Here is an 18,444-nt window from a genome sequence, read left to right as displayed (position 1 = left end):
GTTTATCCCGTAGCGTGGTGGCCGCGTAATGCACCCAGGGAGGGATGCAAGCGCCCGTTGTCGATGGATGCATAGAGTAGACGAGATGATTTGTCAGTCCTTGATACCAATATTCGTAAAAGGATAAAGCGAGCGATTCAAGAGAATATTATGGATAAATTAAGTTTCTTTTTTCCTCTTCTTCAGTGCCATTTTTCCCCTTTGTTTTTCAATCCTTTTCGTCAGAACCAATGCAATCTCAATACGAAGTGAGAAATACGACACAGCACACCAATTGCGACGCATTATAGACAGACCCATGTGCTTTTTGATAATAGTAGAGATGACCTGACGAACTGCAGGGAGCGATCTTGTTTCTTGTCTTTGAAGAGAGGGGGCTCGTTCCATGGTTCTTTTGTTCTTTTTTTTTTTTCATTCTTTGTGTTTGCTCCACGCGGCCAACCAAGTTCGAATCGCCAATACAGCACTCGGCGACCTCATTGGATACTCATCTTGCTCGTGAGCAAGCCGAGGAGCTTCGTGCACTGATCACAAGTATCTTTGGCATGCACAACGACAGCGGGTACTTGATTCGGGCACTCGAATCCTTGTGCATCCGAGCCTGCCATGGCCTGACGCATGTCGCAAGGGCTGGTCTTGGTGAGAAGCCGATGAGCGCAGCAGTAGACAGTATATTGTTGGCCGCACATGTTGACAATAGTAAATAACCGCAGATCAAAAGAGATCAAATCGGCCAATTTCGGAGTGCTGACAGGCAGGTTTGCTTTCGAAATGCGACAGAGGTTCGACTCTATATATATCCAACTACACCGCCCCAAACAACGGCAGCTCAGTGGTTCACTGGCACGCATGGTTAGGCAACCGTTGCCTCCGAAATAACAACGACGGTAATCCTTCAGAAACACAGCCCTGAATCAGTGGCAGTGCTTGCTTTTCCTAGAGCTGTGCCTGCTGTCCCGTTTGCCAACTCCCATTCACCAGGTTACACGCACAGTAACCGCACAAATCATGGTGTGAATCCATCTTCTCTCATATGTCAAGCACTCGAAGCAGCACACTCCGCACGACATGCAACGTTTGTAACACGGTTTCAGATAAGCTGTCACTCTTTTCATCATTTTTCTGCCTCACAAAAATTAACCGCGCGCGTAGTTTGGTCGACCGTCCCTATTGCACACCAGTGAATTAGTACCGTCTTTTGGATTGGGCTCTGCGCTCTGCGCTCGGCAAAACCGAGAGCGAGGCATGTGAGGAGACAGGCGAGCCGGAAAAAATTACCTTATTGGCACGCAAAAGTCGCAGACTCGGTGCTCGCAGATTCTGCCGCCATCGTCAAAGCAGCAGATTTGCTGTCCGTTTGGCCCTGTCCCGCAATGGCAACAGCGCCACCTCCATCCGTATCGGCAGAAGAAGCAGCGGTCCAAGTGGCAAGGCTCACAAGATATGCCCTTTGGCTCTTTCCATGATGTCTTCCCGCATGTGAAGCGCTGGCCTGTGTACTGGTTCGTCACGGACTCGTCGCAGTAGTTGGTCTCCTGGATCGTGTCAACACCGCAGCGGTGCTTCCGTATGACAAGTTTACACATGGATATGAACAAGTAGACAGGGGAAGCTGTTCGGCAAGTATTATGATAATGTATCGATATATCTTCTTCGCGCCCTTGAGCATACAACGTTCTTGTCGCTGCGCCTCATAATTCAGAGTACGCAAAGGGGACCTGCGATTGCAGCCTTGTTGATGTCTGAGAGGCAATGGTAGACTGTCTTGTAATAAGCAAGATGTATGTGACACTGATTTTCAACTTGTCGTATTCTCTTGTCGTATGGCTGAAAGAACGGTTGCTGCTGGAGCTCGCAAGTACAATAATCAGTCACCTGTGTCACCGTGGCTATTCCTACTTCTAATCACCTGCTCTATGTTGAGCGACCTTTCTTTCCCTTGCAGCCAAGGTAGTACAAAGCCGAAGAATTTTTTTTTTACACTTGGTAATGTACATACACATCATGTTGGGCAATATTCGGTCAGATTTATTATAGGAAGGCGTGCTGACAGATGCAGCGCCGCCGTCGAGCCTTGGGCACCAGCAAATGTGCCCGATCATGCTACACCGGTGAAAGACGTAGCCGCGCACACGACCCGAAATACTGACTGATATGACCCGTAAACCGAGTTGGCCGTCTATGATTTCCTAGAAACGTATCTTGGCGATTTTGCATTTACTATCGATTTCCGATCCCTGATGCCGGAAAACGGGATAATTGTCATTTATTTTAGCCTCTCAACAGCCGTGATAAAATTCACAGGGTAGCCTCTCAGTTACGTCTAATACCTTACTTTGCAGCTTAGGCTCTCCGTGAGTAGCAGGTCACGATTTGGGGGAGGGGCGGCAACTAAACAGATAATAGTATTGAATCCGACCGTGCTGCTCGAAGGTTATATGCAAGTCTATTTCGTAAGGTAAGATAGCCTCCAGAAACTTTCAAGTGCGCTGATATTAATAACACATAGGTTTGTTTCTACTCAAGTGTAACCATTTAAAGACGGAATGCATCGTACTTGGACCAGTCAATGGAACCAACATCGTTGTAACATTTGACTTCCCTGGCAAACAGGTGGTGGTCCTCGGGGCTATCAATCTGCTCAGCGCATTGAGGAATGAGGTTGACGGGAACGCACTCCTTGGGGATGCGCTCGTGGTCGTTGCCCACGAGAAACCGGTGAAGGACGGCATACTCTTGGCCGTTGATGTTTTCCCTGCACAGGCCGGGGCTGGAAAGGTTGATGACAGAGGCAGGTTCGTCGGAAGATACGGTAATGTATTCGCCGTCGGGCCCGGCATTGAGCTCGGCAATCTGGTTCACGAACTGGCCGTTGACGTCCTCGAGCTGGGTGCTGAACGGGATGCCGGGGACGCCGAGGTCGGCCAGCATCCTGGTGGTTCCCTTGGCAGCCTCGGCGTCCGTGCCGTTGATGAAGAAGATGGGCCCGGAGGCACCGTCGCCGACGCCGATGTAGTTCTTGGACGGTTCGCGGTGGAGGGCAGTGAGAAACGCCCCGTGGACGGACGGCGCAAAGTCGCGGGAGAGATTGGTGACGTTGACCACAATGTTGAAAGCCTTGCCAGTGTCGCGCGGAGGGAAGTTGCTGGAAGAGGGGAGAAGAGGGGAGGCGGTGGTCATGCCGATGAGAGAAAAGGCTGCGGCGGTGAAGAGCATGTTGGCAGAGTTTCGTCCGTATGAAGAATGGAGAGAGATGGTTGGTAGTGACTGTAGAATGTATTGCTCTGTGAGTTATGTGATGCAATTGTGATGAGGGACAAGAGAATACATTGAATAGGATATCGAGACAGTTTTATACTTGAATATGAAATCATGGACCGATTGCTTCGCTCCAGGACAAGACGCTCACCCGCAAGCTTCTTGTTCAAGTCCTGCCAAGGCTCAGCCTGTTACCAATCACATCCGCGCCGCATAACTCTTTTCGGCCGACTTTGCGATATCCGAGGCGTTTGGCTCGAGCAGTTACTATTCTTAGTGATCATGGGTGGCTCTTCTGTCACTAGTGGCTGCACAGATCTCGGCAGCGCGGGCTGAACGGACCAGCCTGCCCATTATTTTCCCGGACTGGAAGGCTGGAGCGAAAGCCTTGGGCCATGATGTCATTTATACAAGCTGCCTAAACTTGTTGAAATATCGTCCATTCAAGTCTTCCCCGCTTAGGAAAGGCGTTTTCGCTTTGCCCGGCGCCGAGCGTGGGGTCTCTCTTTTCCGTGATTCTCATCAGCAGAGACATGGTTCAGCATCGGAACAGTAGCGCCAAGGTGACTATCTTTCAAATGAACACACGCTTCTCTCGATGTTTAATGACTGTTTGAGCAACCTTCTTTCAAGTGTGCGAAGACTTTTACCGAAGTTGGGTCATGTTATATCTGGGCGGAGCATACTACTGGATTGGTCCGACATTGGCGAAAACAGTTGTCTGCCAACTATTTAGAATCGTAGCTAGGTCTATAAGGAGCCATAGATTCAGACGCCGAACCATCATGGGCTCTTCTCCACTATCTTTGGCATATAGTTTTCGTAGTCGGGGGATTAGAGGACGCTGTACCCCGACACAAAATGATCTAGGGTATGTCGCTGTTTTTAAAGGAACACTGAGGTAGTTATTTCCTTCGTCTTAATATTTTCCCCTGCATCTTGATTCTTGATATGAAATGCCTCTAGCTTTTATTACTGTTATTAGTATTATTATTCAACTTAGCCTAACACAGGAAGGAACAGAGAACCAAAATCCGCAAGATCATGAAAGTTGCCGTAAAGCTGTACCGCATGGGGCTGCACGGGGCCGTATCGTCACATATGTCGCCTCCCGCGTTAAAACACTGGATATAGTCTAGGGCTGATTTACTAAAACGTGGGGACTGTGGAGGTGAGATGAACAAGACCAACGAGTCGCCATTGTAAAACAGGACCTGTGCAGGACAGTTGCTACTCTAGGGTGAACTTTTGGCCACGGGAATACGAGACATTGCTCTTTTCCTGATTTACTATCTTGGCCAACGAAAATTTGGCACCCCAACCTTCGTCAGTCCCGGTCTGGTCAGGAGAAAAAAAAAAAGAAAGTTACTATGAGTTGGCTTCTATCCTAGTGGAGGTGCATTACTGCAAACCCGTGCACCGAACACGAGAAAATACCAGGCGGAATGACGTGTGATAAAATCATCCGATATGTTGGGGGTGTGCATTGAAAAAGTTGACGAGCTGTGCCTATTTATCTCTCCTAGCCCGAAGCACAGAGTCAAACTGCTTGCGAGATCGCTGCCAGACATACCTTACAGAAGATGTTGAGGAGAGCCCAGCGATGTCGAATCATCAGAGCAGAATCACTCAGTCAATGCATATTCAGAATGATTTGACTTGTCAAGGGCCTACCGACAGACAGGTGTTTCGCTAGTACTGTACAATGCTATCATTGGCTCTCCTGAGCCTTTACCCTTGTGACGGACCAACGTACCTCAGTATTGGTAGGTATGCGAGTGACAGGGGGGCAAACCCTCGAGTATCATCGAACGTAATGCTTAACCTCACCTATGCGTATGTCCGATCATTTTTCCCGTAGACAAACTATACGCTGCCTCGTTCTTCACAGACCCTGGTCGCGGCTAGGAGCGCAATCTGTGGGGTTGGGGCATATAGCCGATTGCCATCCCGAAAACACATATTAGGTTATCTTTAACGTCTAACCATTCGACAAAAGTGCTAAGCATTTCTAGTACTTCTTCTTGTATTCTAGTGGCTATTTTGACTGCTGATTCTCACCATGCCACGTGCTCTAACTCTCAATGCCGGTGAGGGCGGCCGTCCGGGCAAGGTCTACTACCCGTAGGTTCCATTCACACTGAACGGCTGGCGTCTTCGGAAGGTTGACACTGCATAATATCAGTCTCCAGATAAAGCAGGTCCCGAAACCAAAACCAGGCCCAAGAGAGGTTCTTGTCCGAATCAAGGCAGCGGCTCTCAATCACCGCGATCTATGGGCTCGTCGGCATTTATACCCGGGTCTATCGCTGGAGAACCCGCTGCTGGCCGATGGTGCTGGCATAGTCATCGAGGCCGGGTCTGGGGTCAAACGGACCGAATTACTCGGTCAAGCTGTCGTCCTGACTCCTATGCGTGGCTGGGAGAGCGATCCCGTTTCGCCCGAGGATCCTCATCGATTTGCCGTCATTGGCGCGACACTCCTCTGCGAAGACGGGACCGGGCAAGACTTCCTGGCCGTGCACGAGGACGAGGTGGAACTCGCACCCCGCCATCTGACCCCGGCAGAGTGCGCAGCGCTTCCCCTTTGCGGGCTGACGGGCTGGCGGGCCCTTGTTTCCAAGGCTGGCGTCTGCGGTCCCGGAAAGAATGTGCTCGTCACGGGCATCGGAGGCGGCGTGGCTCTGCAGGTCCTGCAGTTCGCCGTGGCGTTTGGGAGCAACGTGTATGTGACATCCGGGGACCAAGGGAAGATCGACAAGGCCGTCGCGATGGGGGCTCGCGGCGGGGTCAGCTACAGGGAAGCGCGCTGGGCCGCCGGGCTGTTGGAGATGCTGCCCGACAGCCACCCGTACATTGACGCAGTCGTCGACGGCGCGGGCGGTAACCTGATCGCCGAGGTGGCACCCATCATGCGCCCCGGCGGCGTCATTGCGCAGTACGGCATGACGGCCGGCAACAAAATGGACTGGCAGATGCGGGCTGTCTTGGCCAACCTCGAGCTAAAGGGCTCGACCATGGGCTCGAGAAGAGAGTTTCGTGACATGGTTGCGTTTGTAGACAAGCACAAGATCAAACCAGTTGTCAGTAGAACTGTGCGAGGGTTGAGTGACCTAGAAGCCATCGAGACATTGTTTGTTGACATGCAGACTGCGAGGCAATTCGGCAAACTGGTCATTGAAATAGACGACGAACCTCAGGCCCAGCTGTAACGTTTATAGAGTTCTAAGTCATGAAGGTATTCTCTTGAAAATATACCTTGGCTTGGGCTGCCAACCTATGCCTAGGCTATCGAATAGATATAGTAGCAATGTGCTTGCATTTGGGCCGCCGGATATTTTTCAAGTATAAGAAATGATCGCCCTCAGAAAAAACGTCAAAATACATCTATCATACCATAGTTAGTCACGGTCAACGCCTCGCGCGAGGACGCTGGTAATAGATCGTTGCTAAATTGTATTTGTGTGGAATATGGACAATAGAGAACATGTGTCCGTTTTTGTGCCGTACTGTACCATGCAGTTCTTGTACTGCCGATTTTTTCTGAAACGAATGAAGATAATTTAGCAGCAGAGCAAAGATTAATATGGCGATGGAACAAATTTCGTTTATTGACCGAGGCAAGGTGGTGTAAGCTTATCGACTGTCTGATCTCCCATTCTTTCTTCAATGGTTGCAGAGTGGTAGTAATATACACGATTGATTCAGGGTCCAAGTACTATTCCTGTCTATTCGAGAGAAAAGTGAGACTTGCACCAGGCGTTGAATATGTTTTCAAACACGGATGTTGGGCCCGAAGTGACTATCTATGCTGAACACCGTACTAGTTGGTTGACGGCCTATAAGCTTGCTGTATTTAATCACATGTACTGCGGTTCATGTACAGGTACCCCCACGTTAGCTACCCTCTTTCTTCTCTCCAATTAGTGAATCAGAGTCCGTAGACAGAATCAGCAGACGGAACAATTTACGCCCAGTTGAGGAGGCCAATACCAAGCGCAGACCTGCATCGCCCTGGCAGCTGCATTACAGTGCTACAACTGCGTGTGCAATGGCCGCGAGTGTTTACCACAGTCCGAAACGGCACTGTAGTTTTACTAGAAGCTAGTGGCCAAGATCCTGCATCGGAGTTGAGAGTTGCTCCATTAACAATGGTAGGCTGCCCCCCAGACACAGCCCATAACCAGCACGGCCAGGACCAATGACGGAACAAATTGGACGTGCTGGCTCACAGTCCGTCCACACTACCATTGATAAAGAGGGAATCTCACAAAAATGGCGCAGGCGAGATTTGTTGGCGCTTAGCCCAAACCTAGGGGTATAGCGCGGTCGCTGCTTGCGGGGTGGTTACGTGCTTCGAGGTTGAGATTTCGTCACCTCTACACTGCGCCTTCAACCCTCACACTCTTTCGAAGCTCACTTTAAAAATCCCTGATAGAGCTTCTGCAAACCTGGGAAGCGAGATAGCCGAGCTTCCGAACTGTCTTTCACAATGGGGGTAGTAATTGACACACGGCCTGCGGTTCTTGACGCGCTCATAGATCAGGATGCTGAGATCGATAAAAGCATTCGCAGCCTGCCACCTTGGGAAGCTTCCGAGGTTGGAGTGCGCCAAGAAACGAAGCTAAATTCGAGAGAAGCCTCATTCGGTACAAGACAAACTCAGAAGCAGAAAACAACACTAGAAATCGTGGACAGATATATTGATGAGCCGCGCTCGCTCAAAGTCGCAGTCATTGGCGGTGGTTTAGCGGGTATTCTGGCCGGCATCCTGCTACCAGTAAAAGTCCCTGGGATCGAATTGGTTATTTACGAGAAGAATGCCGATTTTGTGAGCTGCCTCAAGCACTCTATGCAATGTCCAAAAGCTCACGCAGCACGCAGGGAGGGACATGGCTAGAAAACACTTATCCTGGTGTCCGGTGTGATATCCCATCTCACGTCTATCAGTCAACGTTTGAGCCAAAGAAAGATTGGTCAGATGAGTTCGCACCTGGACATGAGATTCGCGAGTATTGGCAATCCGTCGCAAAAAAGTACGACGTATACCAGTATGCCAGATTCGAGCACCTGGTGAAGGAGGCGGCATGGAATTCTGACGCAGGAAAGTGGCGTGTTACCGCTCAAAATTTGAAAGAGAATGAAGCCAGAACGATGGAGTACGACTTTGTGCTGACATGCAACGGTCGTTTCAATGATTGGAAGCTGCCAACCTATCCTGGTATCGACGACTTCAAAGGCACCATACGACACACCTCAAATTGGGACCCTACGTTTGACCCAGAAGGCAAAAGAGTTGCAGTTATCGGAAATGGAGCGAGTGGGATCCAAGTAGTTGCTACACTACAGAAAACTGTTGCTCGCCTGGACCACTACGCCAGAAACAAGACATGGATTGCAACTTCTTGGGCAGGAGATGAAAGGACTGCTGGAGCCCAACCTATCGAGAAAACCCTTCAGGATACTTTCCAGGACTCCACGACATACACAAGCTACAGGAAAAAGCTGGAAGACAAATATTGGCGTGGTTTTCCGTCTGTTCTCCGTGGTAACACGAAGAATGAGAGTCTCAAGTCCAACTTTATCGAGGTTATGAGGAAACGACTATCCAAGAAGCCACAAATGATTGAGCACATGGTTCCTGACTTCTCTCCAAACTGTCGACGCCTTACACCTGGTCCTGGTTATCTGGAAGCAATCACTGAAGACAATGTGGACTATATACGCACACCAATTCGCAGAATTACCGCGACAGGTATCGAGACAGAAGATGGTGTGCACAGAGAAGTTGATGCCATCTTCTGTGCCACGGGATCCAAGACTGACCTGATCCCTCGCTTTCCAATCCAAGCTAATGGGAAGACACTAGCCGATATTTGGGCTCCTGATGGAGAGCAAGGCTACCCATACACCTACATGGGAATCGCCACCCCGGGCTTTCCCAACCTATTATTTGTCCACGGCCCGTATGGCACTGGGCCGTCCGGAACTGTGCCTCAGAGTGTCGAGAGCCAGCTAGCGTACGTCGCGAAACTGCTCCGGAAAGTGTCCAGGGAAGGCATCAAGTCTATTGACCCGGATGCCAAGGCCGCTGACGACTTCAACGAGTTCTCTGACGCCTTCTTCAAAACTACCGTCTTTACCGACAACTGCAGCTCATGGTATAACGGTGGCCAGCCGGGTGCTCGAGTTCACGGCATATGGCCGGGTAGCGCTGCGCATCTTACCATTGTGCGACGTGACCCTCGATGGGAAGATTGGAACTATGAGTATTTGTCCGGTTCGGGCAATCGTTTCCACTGGTACCTGGGCAATGGGTCTACGAAGCAAGAGGCAGACCCTGATTCTGACATGACCTCGTACATCCGGAATCCGGAGGACATTGATTTAAAGGATGTGCACGAAAGCTGGTGGAGTATCCCATAGACTAGAGTACTATTTAATTACTGGAGATTAAATGAAACAAAAAGACGACTCTACTGGGTGGATTCGCAGCCATCTTCATGCCGGAGTGCTTGCCGGGGCGTTGTGGGCATGTCGAAGCCAAGCCAGGCTTCATGAGTACTTTGCGAGGACAGCCCTGCATTGTCTCTCGTACGTTTTCAACATATACGGGACAATTCTTTGAAACGTGATCCGTTGGCGCATGTTGTTTCACTCCCTTGAAATGACGTGCTCGGTCAGTGCCGCAGAGCGGAGGGACCCAGGTAGCCCTGAGATAAGAGAAAGGATAAAAAACGGCGGGTAGATGTCTTGTTACATACGCTGACACGTCGTCTGGTTGGGCTTGATCAAAAGAATACATATACATCCAAAGCTAGGAATCATCGTTTCTTTCATTTTTTTATTTTCATTTCCATTTTCTTTTTCTTTTTTTGGCCACTTAACTACATCGTACGCACTTTCAGCCTCTGGTAAAAATGGCAGCTGCGTCAACCTCGAGTAAGTTAACTACTCAGCGACATGGAAGCCACTGGCATCAAATTTTCTAATTAATGATTATAGTAAAATGGTATCGCTCGACCTTCTTCAACATCACAATTCTTGGTCTATGCAACTTTGCGGCGCCCGGAATATGGGGTGCCATGAACTCTCTAGGCGCAGGAGGAGCACAAAAGCCGTACTTGGTGAATACGGCAAATGCCTTGACATTCTCTCTCATGGTTGTCTCGTGTCTGTTATCAAGTGCTCTGGTCCGCTTGATTGGCATCAAAGGAGCTTTAATCTTCGGCACGTACGTACCATGCAAAACTGGCACATTTGGAGGAGGCACCCGTCCCTGACTAGACAATGCAGGCTTGGCTATGCACCGTATGCCGCAGGCCTATATACAAACAACCGATTCGGTACAGAATGGCTGGTTATTCTTGGGGCGGCACTGTGTGGCATTTCTGCTGGCGTATTTTGGATGGCAGAAGCAGCCATTGCCATTGCCTACCCTGAGCCTTGGAACAAAGGCAAGGCACTGGGATACTGGTTGACATTCCGAGTCAGTGGCCAGATTCTGGGCGGTGCGATCAATCTCGGTCTGAACTCTTCTCGCAGTGAAGCTGGAAAGGTTTCATATGCTGTATTCCTCGTCTTCATTGCCCTTCAATGCCTGGCTCCTGCTGGCGCGCTTTTCCTTACACCACCCGAAAAGGTACAACGCCAAGACGGCAAGAAGGTAGAGCTTGGCATATTCAACAATCCGTGGTTCGAGATCAAGGCGACGATTAGACTGTTCTTCTCCCGAAAGTTCCTTCTTCTGCTCCTACTTATCGGACAGGCTGTTTATGCCGAAGCAGTATTCTTCACCTACCTCTCACGTGAGTTCTACACCCCCCTTTACTCTTTACTTTGCCATGAAAGGGAGACACCTGACGAGTTCGACCTAGTGTGGTTTTCTGTTCGCTCGCGTGCCTTGGGGTCATTCTTGTCGGGTATCATTGCCGCGATCGGTGGCAATATCCTGGGGGTAAGTCGTTTCTTCTGTGTCAGCTATAAAAACCCACTAACAAGCGTGTCTGAACAGTACTGGCTAGATAAGACTCGAGTTCCGCTGAAATTAAGAGCTAGATCTACATTCTGGACAATCTTGACTCTGCAAGGAGCATGGTGGACATGGGCAACAGTAATGTCCACAAGATATCATCGCACGCAGCCTACTTACGACTGGACGAGCCCAGGCTTTGGTGCCGGCTTTGCTGTCTATGTGTTTTTACTGCTCGGATTCCAGTTGAATTACATGTTTTTGTGAGTGACAAGCGTCTTTGAATTCAGTATTGCTTATTAACACACGGGCAATAGATACTTTATTATTCAAAATTTGGCTGATTCCCAAGAGCAAGTTATCCGGTACTCTGCTCTGCTACGCGGAACTGAGTCTGCCTGGCAGGCCATCAGTTACGGGTTAGGATCCATAGAGATCATGGCACAAGTAGGAAACATCTATCTGAACTTTGGTCTTTGGGCGGCTGCTATTGTTCCAGCTTGGCTCGTCTTGCGCCACATTGGCGTGGCGAAACCTGCGGACGGCGAGGATTCTGAGCACAGCGTCAGCGAACCTGGCGACGCAAAGATTGCTGGAGCGGTGACTAACTGAACTGATTCTTGATAATGTTTCGGCATATAATTTATGAGTAATTTCGACCAATTAATTAGCTACGGGCTACATGGTCGTCCATAAAAAGATCGTCGCGATGAGGAACCGGGACCGTGTGGTAGGATGCTACAATAATCTGCTGCATTGACGAGGGGACATAACACAGGATGAAAATTCGACGGCATCAAATGCTCAATGAACTCCAATAGCTGTATCAAGACCCTACTAGGCCTTGATATCCGAAACCGGACTCGTTTGTGAGCCTTTGTTCTTCGTAAGACGCGGTCAAAATTGCGTCATCGCCTACACCGTCGCTCGTCGGCGAAGAGGCTGGACTATGGATGATCGGACAATCAATGTACCCCCACATTCGGATATATCTGGAAACATAATAAGGCAATTGAAACGTCGTGTTCCTGATCGTTGCACGTGCGTCGCAATTGCGTCGCCACTATCACGTCATTGCTTCTTGGTATGCTTAAGCGGAGGCTGCCGTGCCAGATACCAGACGACCGTACTAAGCTCGAATATCGCAACACCACTATTTAATCTTCGGAAACGAAAGCTCTCTGTGTATAGAAAGTGAAGGTGTTGCGCCGAATCTCGATTCAAGCAATCTCAAACACAATCGAAAATATGGCTGACGAAGCCGTTGCCCAGGGCAAGAAGTCCCTCATTCTCAATGCTTTCGTAATGATGTGTATGCCTTCGTATATACGCTACACATGACACAATAACTAATTTCTATATTAGGCAGCGGACACCAGTCGCCAGGCTTGTGGCGACATCCGGATGACAAGTCGTGGAAGTTTGACGAAACAAATCATTGGGTTGAGTTGGCCCAGCTGCTGGAATCGGCAAAGTTTCATGGCATTTTCATTGCCGATGTGCTCGGTAGGCTCCTCTTGATCATGAAAAAGTTCAAAGCTAACCTGTGAAGGCGGCTATGATGTGTACTCAAAGTCACTGGAGCCCGCCATCATCTCTGGCGCTCAGTGGCCGGTGACAGAGCCCTTGGCAGTAGTTCCCGCCATGGCCGCGGCGACAAAGAGTATCGGCTTTGGCGTGACAATTTCCACCACCTACGAGCAGCCATATCATTTGGCCAGAAGGATCTCAACTATCGACCACTTGACCAAGGGCCGGTAAGTGCAGCTCTTTGAACCGCTCTCGACCACTCAACTAATGAGCATTCTTAAGACTTGGTTGGAACGTATGTGTGATGTGAACTTGCATGCCAGTACTTATACTTATATCACGACAGATTGTTACTAGTTACTTGGACTCGGCTGCGAAGAATCTGGGACGCAATGAGCAACTGGATGTAGGCTGCCTACATGGCTCAGAACGGCGAGGGATGCTAACGATTGCAGCATGACGAACGCTACGCCCAAGCGGAGGAGTACATGAAAGTCATGTACAAACTGTTGCAGGCTTCTTGGCGAGACGATGCTGTAATACGCGACCGTGAGCGTGGCGTCTATACTAATCCGGATCTTGTTCGTCAAATTCATCACCAAGGAAAGTATTATACCGTGCCCGGCCCGCACATCGTACATCCCAGCCCGCAACGAACACCACTACTCTTGCAGGCCGGGGCGTCCAAATCGGGCAAGCTGTTCGCCGCCCAGCATGCAGAAGCGATCTTTACTTCTGCTCACGCGCCCGAAGCGTGTAAGAAGAACATTGCCGAGATACGGCAGACGGCGCGCGATGTTTTCGGCAGAGATCCTCAAAGCATCAAAGTTCTCGCCCTTGTCACGCCGATTTTGGGCCGCACTGAAGAAGAAGCACTTGCCAAGTACAACGACTACAAGAAGTACGCTTCCCTCGAAGGGGCGCTTTCGCTGTTTGGAGGATGGACTGGCATCGATCTCAGCGCGTATGGTGACGACGAGGAGTTGCGTGAAGTTGAAAGTAATGCAGTCAAGTGCGTAGTAGTTCCATTTGCCATGCCAGGCACACGCACACATGTTTCTAACACTCTGCAGATCCACCGTTCAAGCTTATGCAAGATTCTCCCCGGCCAACTCAAAGTGGACAAAGCATACGGTTGCGGAACATGTCAGCCTAGGCGGTAACGGGCCGCTGCTTGTCGGAACCCCGGCGCAAGTCGCGGACAGTCTCGAGGCTTGGGTAGAGGAGGCCGATGTCGATGGCTTTAATCTGGTACGTTTTTTAAATCATACGTGGAGACTGATGAGGGTTCAATTTTTTAATCTACTATTCTAGGCATATGCGGTCTTCCCGCAAACGTTCCAAGACATTATTGATCTGTTGCTTCCCGAGCTGAGACGGCGCGGTCTATTCTGGGACGACTACGCATTCCCCGGCGGGACGTATCGCGAGAACTTCTACACTGAGGCGGGTCAGAATTACCCTAAAGAGGAGCACGTGGCTTCGAAATATCAGTGGAAAGCAGGTCAGACCGCGGCAGAAAGCTCGTTTCCCGAGTAGGTGTGTATCACTGGCGCGGGCCAGTTCCGGTACATCTTTACACGGAACATCGTCATATAGACTCGATTCGCATATATGTGCTGAATTTGGGAGCGGGACTCCTCTTTCTCTTGGGAGTCAGAAGCGTCATCGAACCAATATGAGCGCTGCATCATGAGCATCTACATTGACAAAGTAGCTAGTGAAGCAGCCAAGGTCTTTCCCAGTCTAAACACTCCGTGACGTGATATTCTCGGATATTATCAACATAAGAGAACGGCGCCTTAAGTCGTACATTGTTACTGCAATTTCGATTGCTAGGGTCCGAAACAGAAGCGCTGAGTAGCATCGCAAACAGGGAGCTTCTGCAAAAAGACAGATAGATTATTTAGAACTCTCTTATGCAATCTCCTGATTTTTGAACAAATCCGCAAGCACTTGTCCACGAGCAGACTCCTCCATGTCAATTTTTGAGGAATCCTATGAATCCTCCAACAGTGTCTTTGACAGTCACTTCGAGCGGCCGGAACGTCATCTTCAGCTCCTTCTTGGCTTTCGTGGTATCCAACTGGTAAACGGGTGGCAGTGGCTCGCCCACGACACCCTCCGGCGTTGAGCCTCGCAGCTTTGGAAACTCGGCCCTCACAATATCGCAAAATTTCTGATAGCTGAAAGCTGAACTAGCGACGAGGTACCGCTGCCCCGCGGCAGCGGGACTTTCGAATGCGTTCAGATGAGCCTCTGCAACTGCAAAGAGGAGTGGGATTAAGTATATATCAATTGAACGAAAGGGGGACTTTGGTGGCACACGTACCATCACGGACATCTACAAAAGCCCAAAACTTTGTTTGCGGGACTGTCTTTTCTGATCCGTCGACGAGGCGGAACAGGTCCATGGAGGACGTGTTCAATGCGCCAGTGTTGTCAACACGATGAGCCAATGGGCCATACACCATCGGAGGACAAATTGTAGCCACGGAAAATTTGGGCTATTCGATTGCCTTTGGTCAGTCCAACTGAGTGCAGATCCAAGCGTCCTGTTAATTCAATGCTGCGTACCTTGTTTGCCTCGACGAACTCCCAAGCTGCCTTTTCTGCCAAGGTCTTGGACACAAGATATGCTAGGCCGCCGTCGCCGCTATCCATGGCCATTTCTTTGGTAATGGAGTTCCAGTCCTTCTCAGTATAGCTATATCCAGGGCGCAAGCCCTGCAAAGGGTCGACAACCGCCGCAAAAGACGAAGTGATGACAATGCGGGAAAGAGACGAATTATACTTCAAGGCCGCCTCAAGGATTGACGTGGTACCTTGCACAGACGGCTGAAATAGTTCAGTTTCGAAGTCAGTGGCATCGAAGATGAACGGAGATGCCGTGTGGATGATCTATGCTAAGGAGTCAGATGTGTGATGTTTACCGTTGTGGTGTGCGAATATGAGAGCCTTACCCCGTCGACGCCCTGGACAGCCGCATCGAAAGCGTTTGGAGCTGCAATGTCCGGGACCACCACTGTGCTAAGCTGATCGCCGAACTGTGGGTGGCTGTCTTTGACGGCGGCGGCAGTCTTTGCAGAGCGGACGGTGCCCTTGACATTGTAGCCCCTGGCGAGAAAGGCTCTGATAACATGGGTGGCGATGAATCCAGACGCTCCAGTCACTAGAACGGTCGGTGCCATGATGGTTCTGAGATGTCTACGTTGCAAAGATGGGAGGAAAAGGCGGGAAATGCGTCAAGTTTGCGAACATGGAAGAAGAAAAGCAGCAGTGACGCTTGAAACTGGCGCTACTATTTATTCAAGAAACACCAAACTGTGAGTTTGTCGTCGAATTGGCCATTTGCTACAGATTATTGCTACTTGGTGCAGAGTGCACCCTCATGCATAGTTGCCTCGACCCTCCTCCCGAGCTTTTTTGACCTTTGCATTCTATTTCCTACCACTCCGGCAGCTGCTAACAACCATGTCCGGCCATGAAGCGTAGTCTGACAAGGCCTTGCGGTGCTGGGTGATATACCAAAGGCAAAAGGTCGCAGTGACGGAATAAGGGCTGCCCTCGAGGGGGGGGGGGGACAAAATAACTAGCTCACCTCTCGGGCACCACGACCATCATCATCATCATCACCGCCTCCTACGTCCAAGGACAACTATCACGGTCAACAAGCAACTAGATGCGCCAAAAGAAAGAAGCTTTTGGGGGTATTTGTTAGGTTATAAGTAATGAAGATATGAATTCAGCAGACTGAGCAATATAACTGCTTAATAACCTTGACCCCGAATAAGGAAACTAGATACCTATATAACCTTGAAATTATGTTAAGCTTATTGTAAGTACACTACTTTCCAACTTATCGTGTAATTTGTGTCCTTCTTCATGAACTAATACATTATCGTCACTCGAAGTAATTTTTGCAAGAGGGTAGCTAGTCTTGATGAAAGTTGACTCGTTATTTTGTCCTCCCCCTTTATCCCCCGGGGCTACCAAGAGACGACATCTGTCTCACTTGCGGACTTGGGGCAGAACGGGCACCTCCATAGCACCCCGCAGTTTGATAGGGCGGCCGCTGTCTTGGAAGGGAAAAAAAAAGTGGCAAACACGTTCAAGTACGGATACATATTGCCTAATATTGTTGAACTTTATATTGCCTGTCCTCATCAATTGCCGTGATGCCCCCATCTGCAACCGTGCAGCGACGTGACAAATAGAAAGGCGTAAGTAGCCAGCCCCCTCTATGAGACACACGGCGGCTTCGCGCAAGAAAAGAGGCGAGTATGCGAGCATCAACGTTGAGCATTTACCGCTCGCTCTGGAAAGAGACCCGATTAGACGCCGATCTCCAACTTGCGGGGTCCAACTGATAAAAATGCAGCGAGTTTCGCTGTCGGTGCTAACTTAAACTGTCGAGCCTGGCTTACCGAGCGCGTTGCCGATTGCAAAGGGGAAGAAGGCCTCCACAAGACGTGCATCTTGGCGTGCCGACGGGACAGTCGATTTCAGCTCTGGCATGCATCGAATCCAGTTTTCTACGGAGTAGTTGGTCTTGCTAACCCGCCGATGCTAGAACATCTTGGCATCTGTGCTCCGTCCAACGTCCAACGTCCAACGTCCTCGCGGGTGCATGATGTACGGCGACGACCATTGGCACAGATGCCGGGGTACTCACTCAGTACGCCAAACGAGGACGGGCGGGCGCGTAATAGATGAACCCCACAGCTGATGCAACGCGTTTTATTGAATTCATAGAGACCCTCCCTCATAGGGGTCCAGGAGGATTTTGTATCGTCACCTGTGCACGTCACATGCTGGCCAAACTGTAAGTGTGGCGCTCTTTTGTGGTCGACATATGGCTAATCACATTACTTCTTTTAGTTTAGCGAGGCATTATTCAAAAGCAAAAGGAGCTTTTTACGTGTTTGACCTTGTCGAAGCAAAAAAAAAAAAAGCAGTTGGGCGCGAAGCAAGCAATGTCGTGAGCTTGATCAGTGTCAAGGCATCTTCCTTTTCAAGTAATGTCAAATCAATATATTCAAAAGACGCCTCCAAGCGTCCAAAGGGTCGATTTTCGACCTTTTCCCATTCATCAGTTCAACAGCATCACTGTCAGCTCTTTTCCAACTCTTGACAACACCGCGCTCAGATGCGAATAGCCATCGGATAACACGATCTTGGTAACGTACTCCGTAGAGCTTTTGGGATTAACTAGCTTTTTTCGCTCTTATCACCGGCTCTTAGGCTAAGCCCTTCCAGCGGAGCCTTCTTGAATGGATATTGTATGAGCCTCGCCATTGGGTGATGATGATTGCGCCACGAGAACTAGTTGGCTCACCTCCTAGCCATGTACATGCTTATTCGGTGGAGAGGGAGCTCACTCTGGTTACTATCGTTGAGAGATCATGGTGCCGTACTCTTTTCTCGTGAATTTCCTATTCTAGTCTTCAATTCAATATTTCTCATTTTTGTTCTTCGCAACCATGACTCGTCCAGTTTTCCTCATTCTCATCGCTCTACTACGCAAGCCAGACCTCATGTTATGCACAGTCTACCGCAGCCTTGTTATATATTGATAGATATATATATATATACATATATATATCATTACCCCTCACCCTCAGAAAGCAGGCTGCACTCGTTGCCTCATCCTCAACTAACCGTTAACCAGAGCCAGAATCACA

General features: G+C 49.7%; 6 protein-coding genes across 6 annotated transcripts; 4 read left to right on the top strand and 2 right to left on the bottom strand.

Annotated features, from left to right (window-relative positions):
• Positions 1-2,535: 2,535 nt before the first annotated feature.
• Positions 2,536-3,216, bottom strand: V2A60_006443 (uncharacterized protein; the record flags this gene model as incomplete). The annotated part of the gene is made up of 1 exon (XM_083257737.1): positions 2,536-3,216. One exon carries the CDS (start codon positions 3,214-3,216, stop codon positions 2,536-2,538), a length of 681 nt encoding a protein of 226 aa, XP_083113863.1.
• A 2,104-nt stretch (positions 3,217-5,320) lies between these two features.
• On the top strand, positions 5,321-6,470 carry V2A60_006442 (uncharacterized protein; the record flags this gene model as incomplete). Its single annotated transcript, XM_083257736.1, has 2 exons — positions 5,321-5,382; positions 5,444-6,470. 2 exons carry the CDS (start codon positions 5,321-5,323, stop codon positions 6,468-6,470), a joined length of 1,089 nt encoding a protein of 362 aa, XP_083113862.1.
• Positions 6,471-7,750: 1,280 nt separating this feature from the next.
• V2A60_006441 (uncharacterized protein) lies at positions 7,751-9,684 on the top strand (the record flags this gene model as incomplete). Its single annotated transcript, XM_083257735.1, has 2 exons — positions 7,751-8,089; positions 8,143-9,684. 2 exons carry the CDS (start codon positions 7,751-7,753, stop codon positions 9,682-9,684), a joined length of 1,881 nt encoding a protein of 626 aa, XP_083113861.1.
• Positions 9,685-10,178: 494 nt separating this feature from the next.
• On the top strand, positions 10,179-11,842 carry V2A60_006440 (major facilitator superfamily domain-containing protein; the record flags this gene model as incomplete). Its single annotated transcript, XM_083257734.1, has 6 exons — positions 10,179-10,200; positions 10,264-10,492; positions 10,555-11,066; positions 11,136-11,215; positions 11,273-11,493; positions 11,548-11,842. The coding sequence occupies 6 exons, from the start codon at positions 10,179-10,181 to the stop codon at positions 11,840-11,842; spliced, it is 1,359 nt and encodes a 452-aa protein (XP_083113860.1).
• A 636-nt stretch (positions 11,843-12,478) lies between these two features.
• Positions 12,479-14,299, top strand: V2A60_006439 (luciferase-like domain-containing protein; the record flags this gene model as incomplete). Its single annotated transcript, XM_083257733.1, has 8 exons — positions 12,479-12,542; positions 12,596-12,736; positions 12,783-12,987; positions 13,043-13,055; positions 13,107-13,166; positions 13,216-13,772; positions 13,834-14,011; positions 14,075-14,299. 8 exons carry the CDS (start codon positions 12,479-12,481, stop codon positions 14,297-14,299), a joined length of 1,443 nt encoding a protein of 480 aa, XP_083113859.1.
• Positions 14,300-14,741: 442 nt separating this feature from the next.
• Positions 14,742-15,951, bottom strand: V2A60_006438 (SDR family oxidoreductase; the record flags this gene model as incomplete). Its single annotated transcript, XM_083257732.1, has 4 exons — positions 14,742-15,025; positions 15,093-15,267; positions 15,338-15,661; positions 15,724-15,951. 4 exons carry the CDS (start codon positions 15,949-15,951, stop codon positions 14,742-14,744), a joined length of 1,011 nt encoding a protein of 336 aa, XP_083113858.1.
• Positions 15,952-18,444: the final 2,493 nt, after the last annotated feature.

This window comes from Cordyceps javanica, chromosome 4 (assembly GCF_051103115.1).
Source record: "Cordyceps javanica chromosome 4, complete sequence".
NCBI classification, from domain to species: domain Eukaryota; kingdom Fungi; phylum Ascomycota; class Sordariomycetes; order Hypocreales; family Cordycipitaceae; genus Cordyceps; species Cordyceps javanica.
This window is presented reverse-complemented; position numbering and strand designations above follow the sequence as displayed.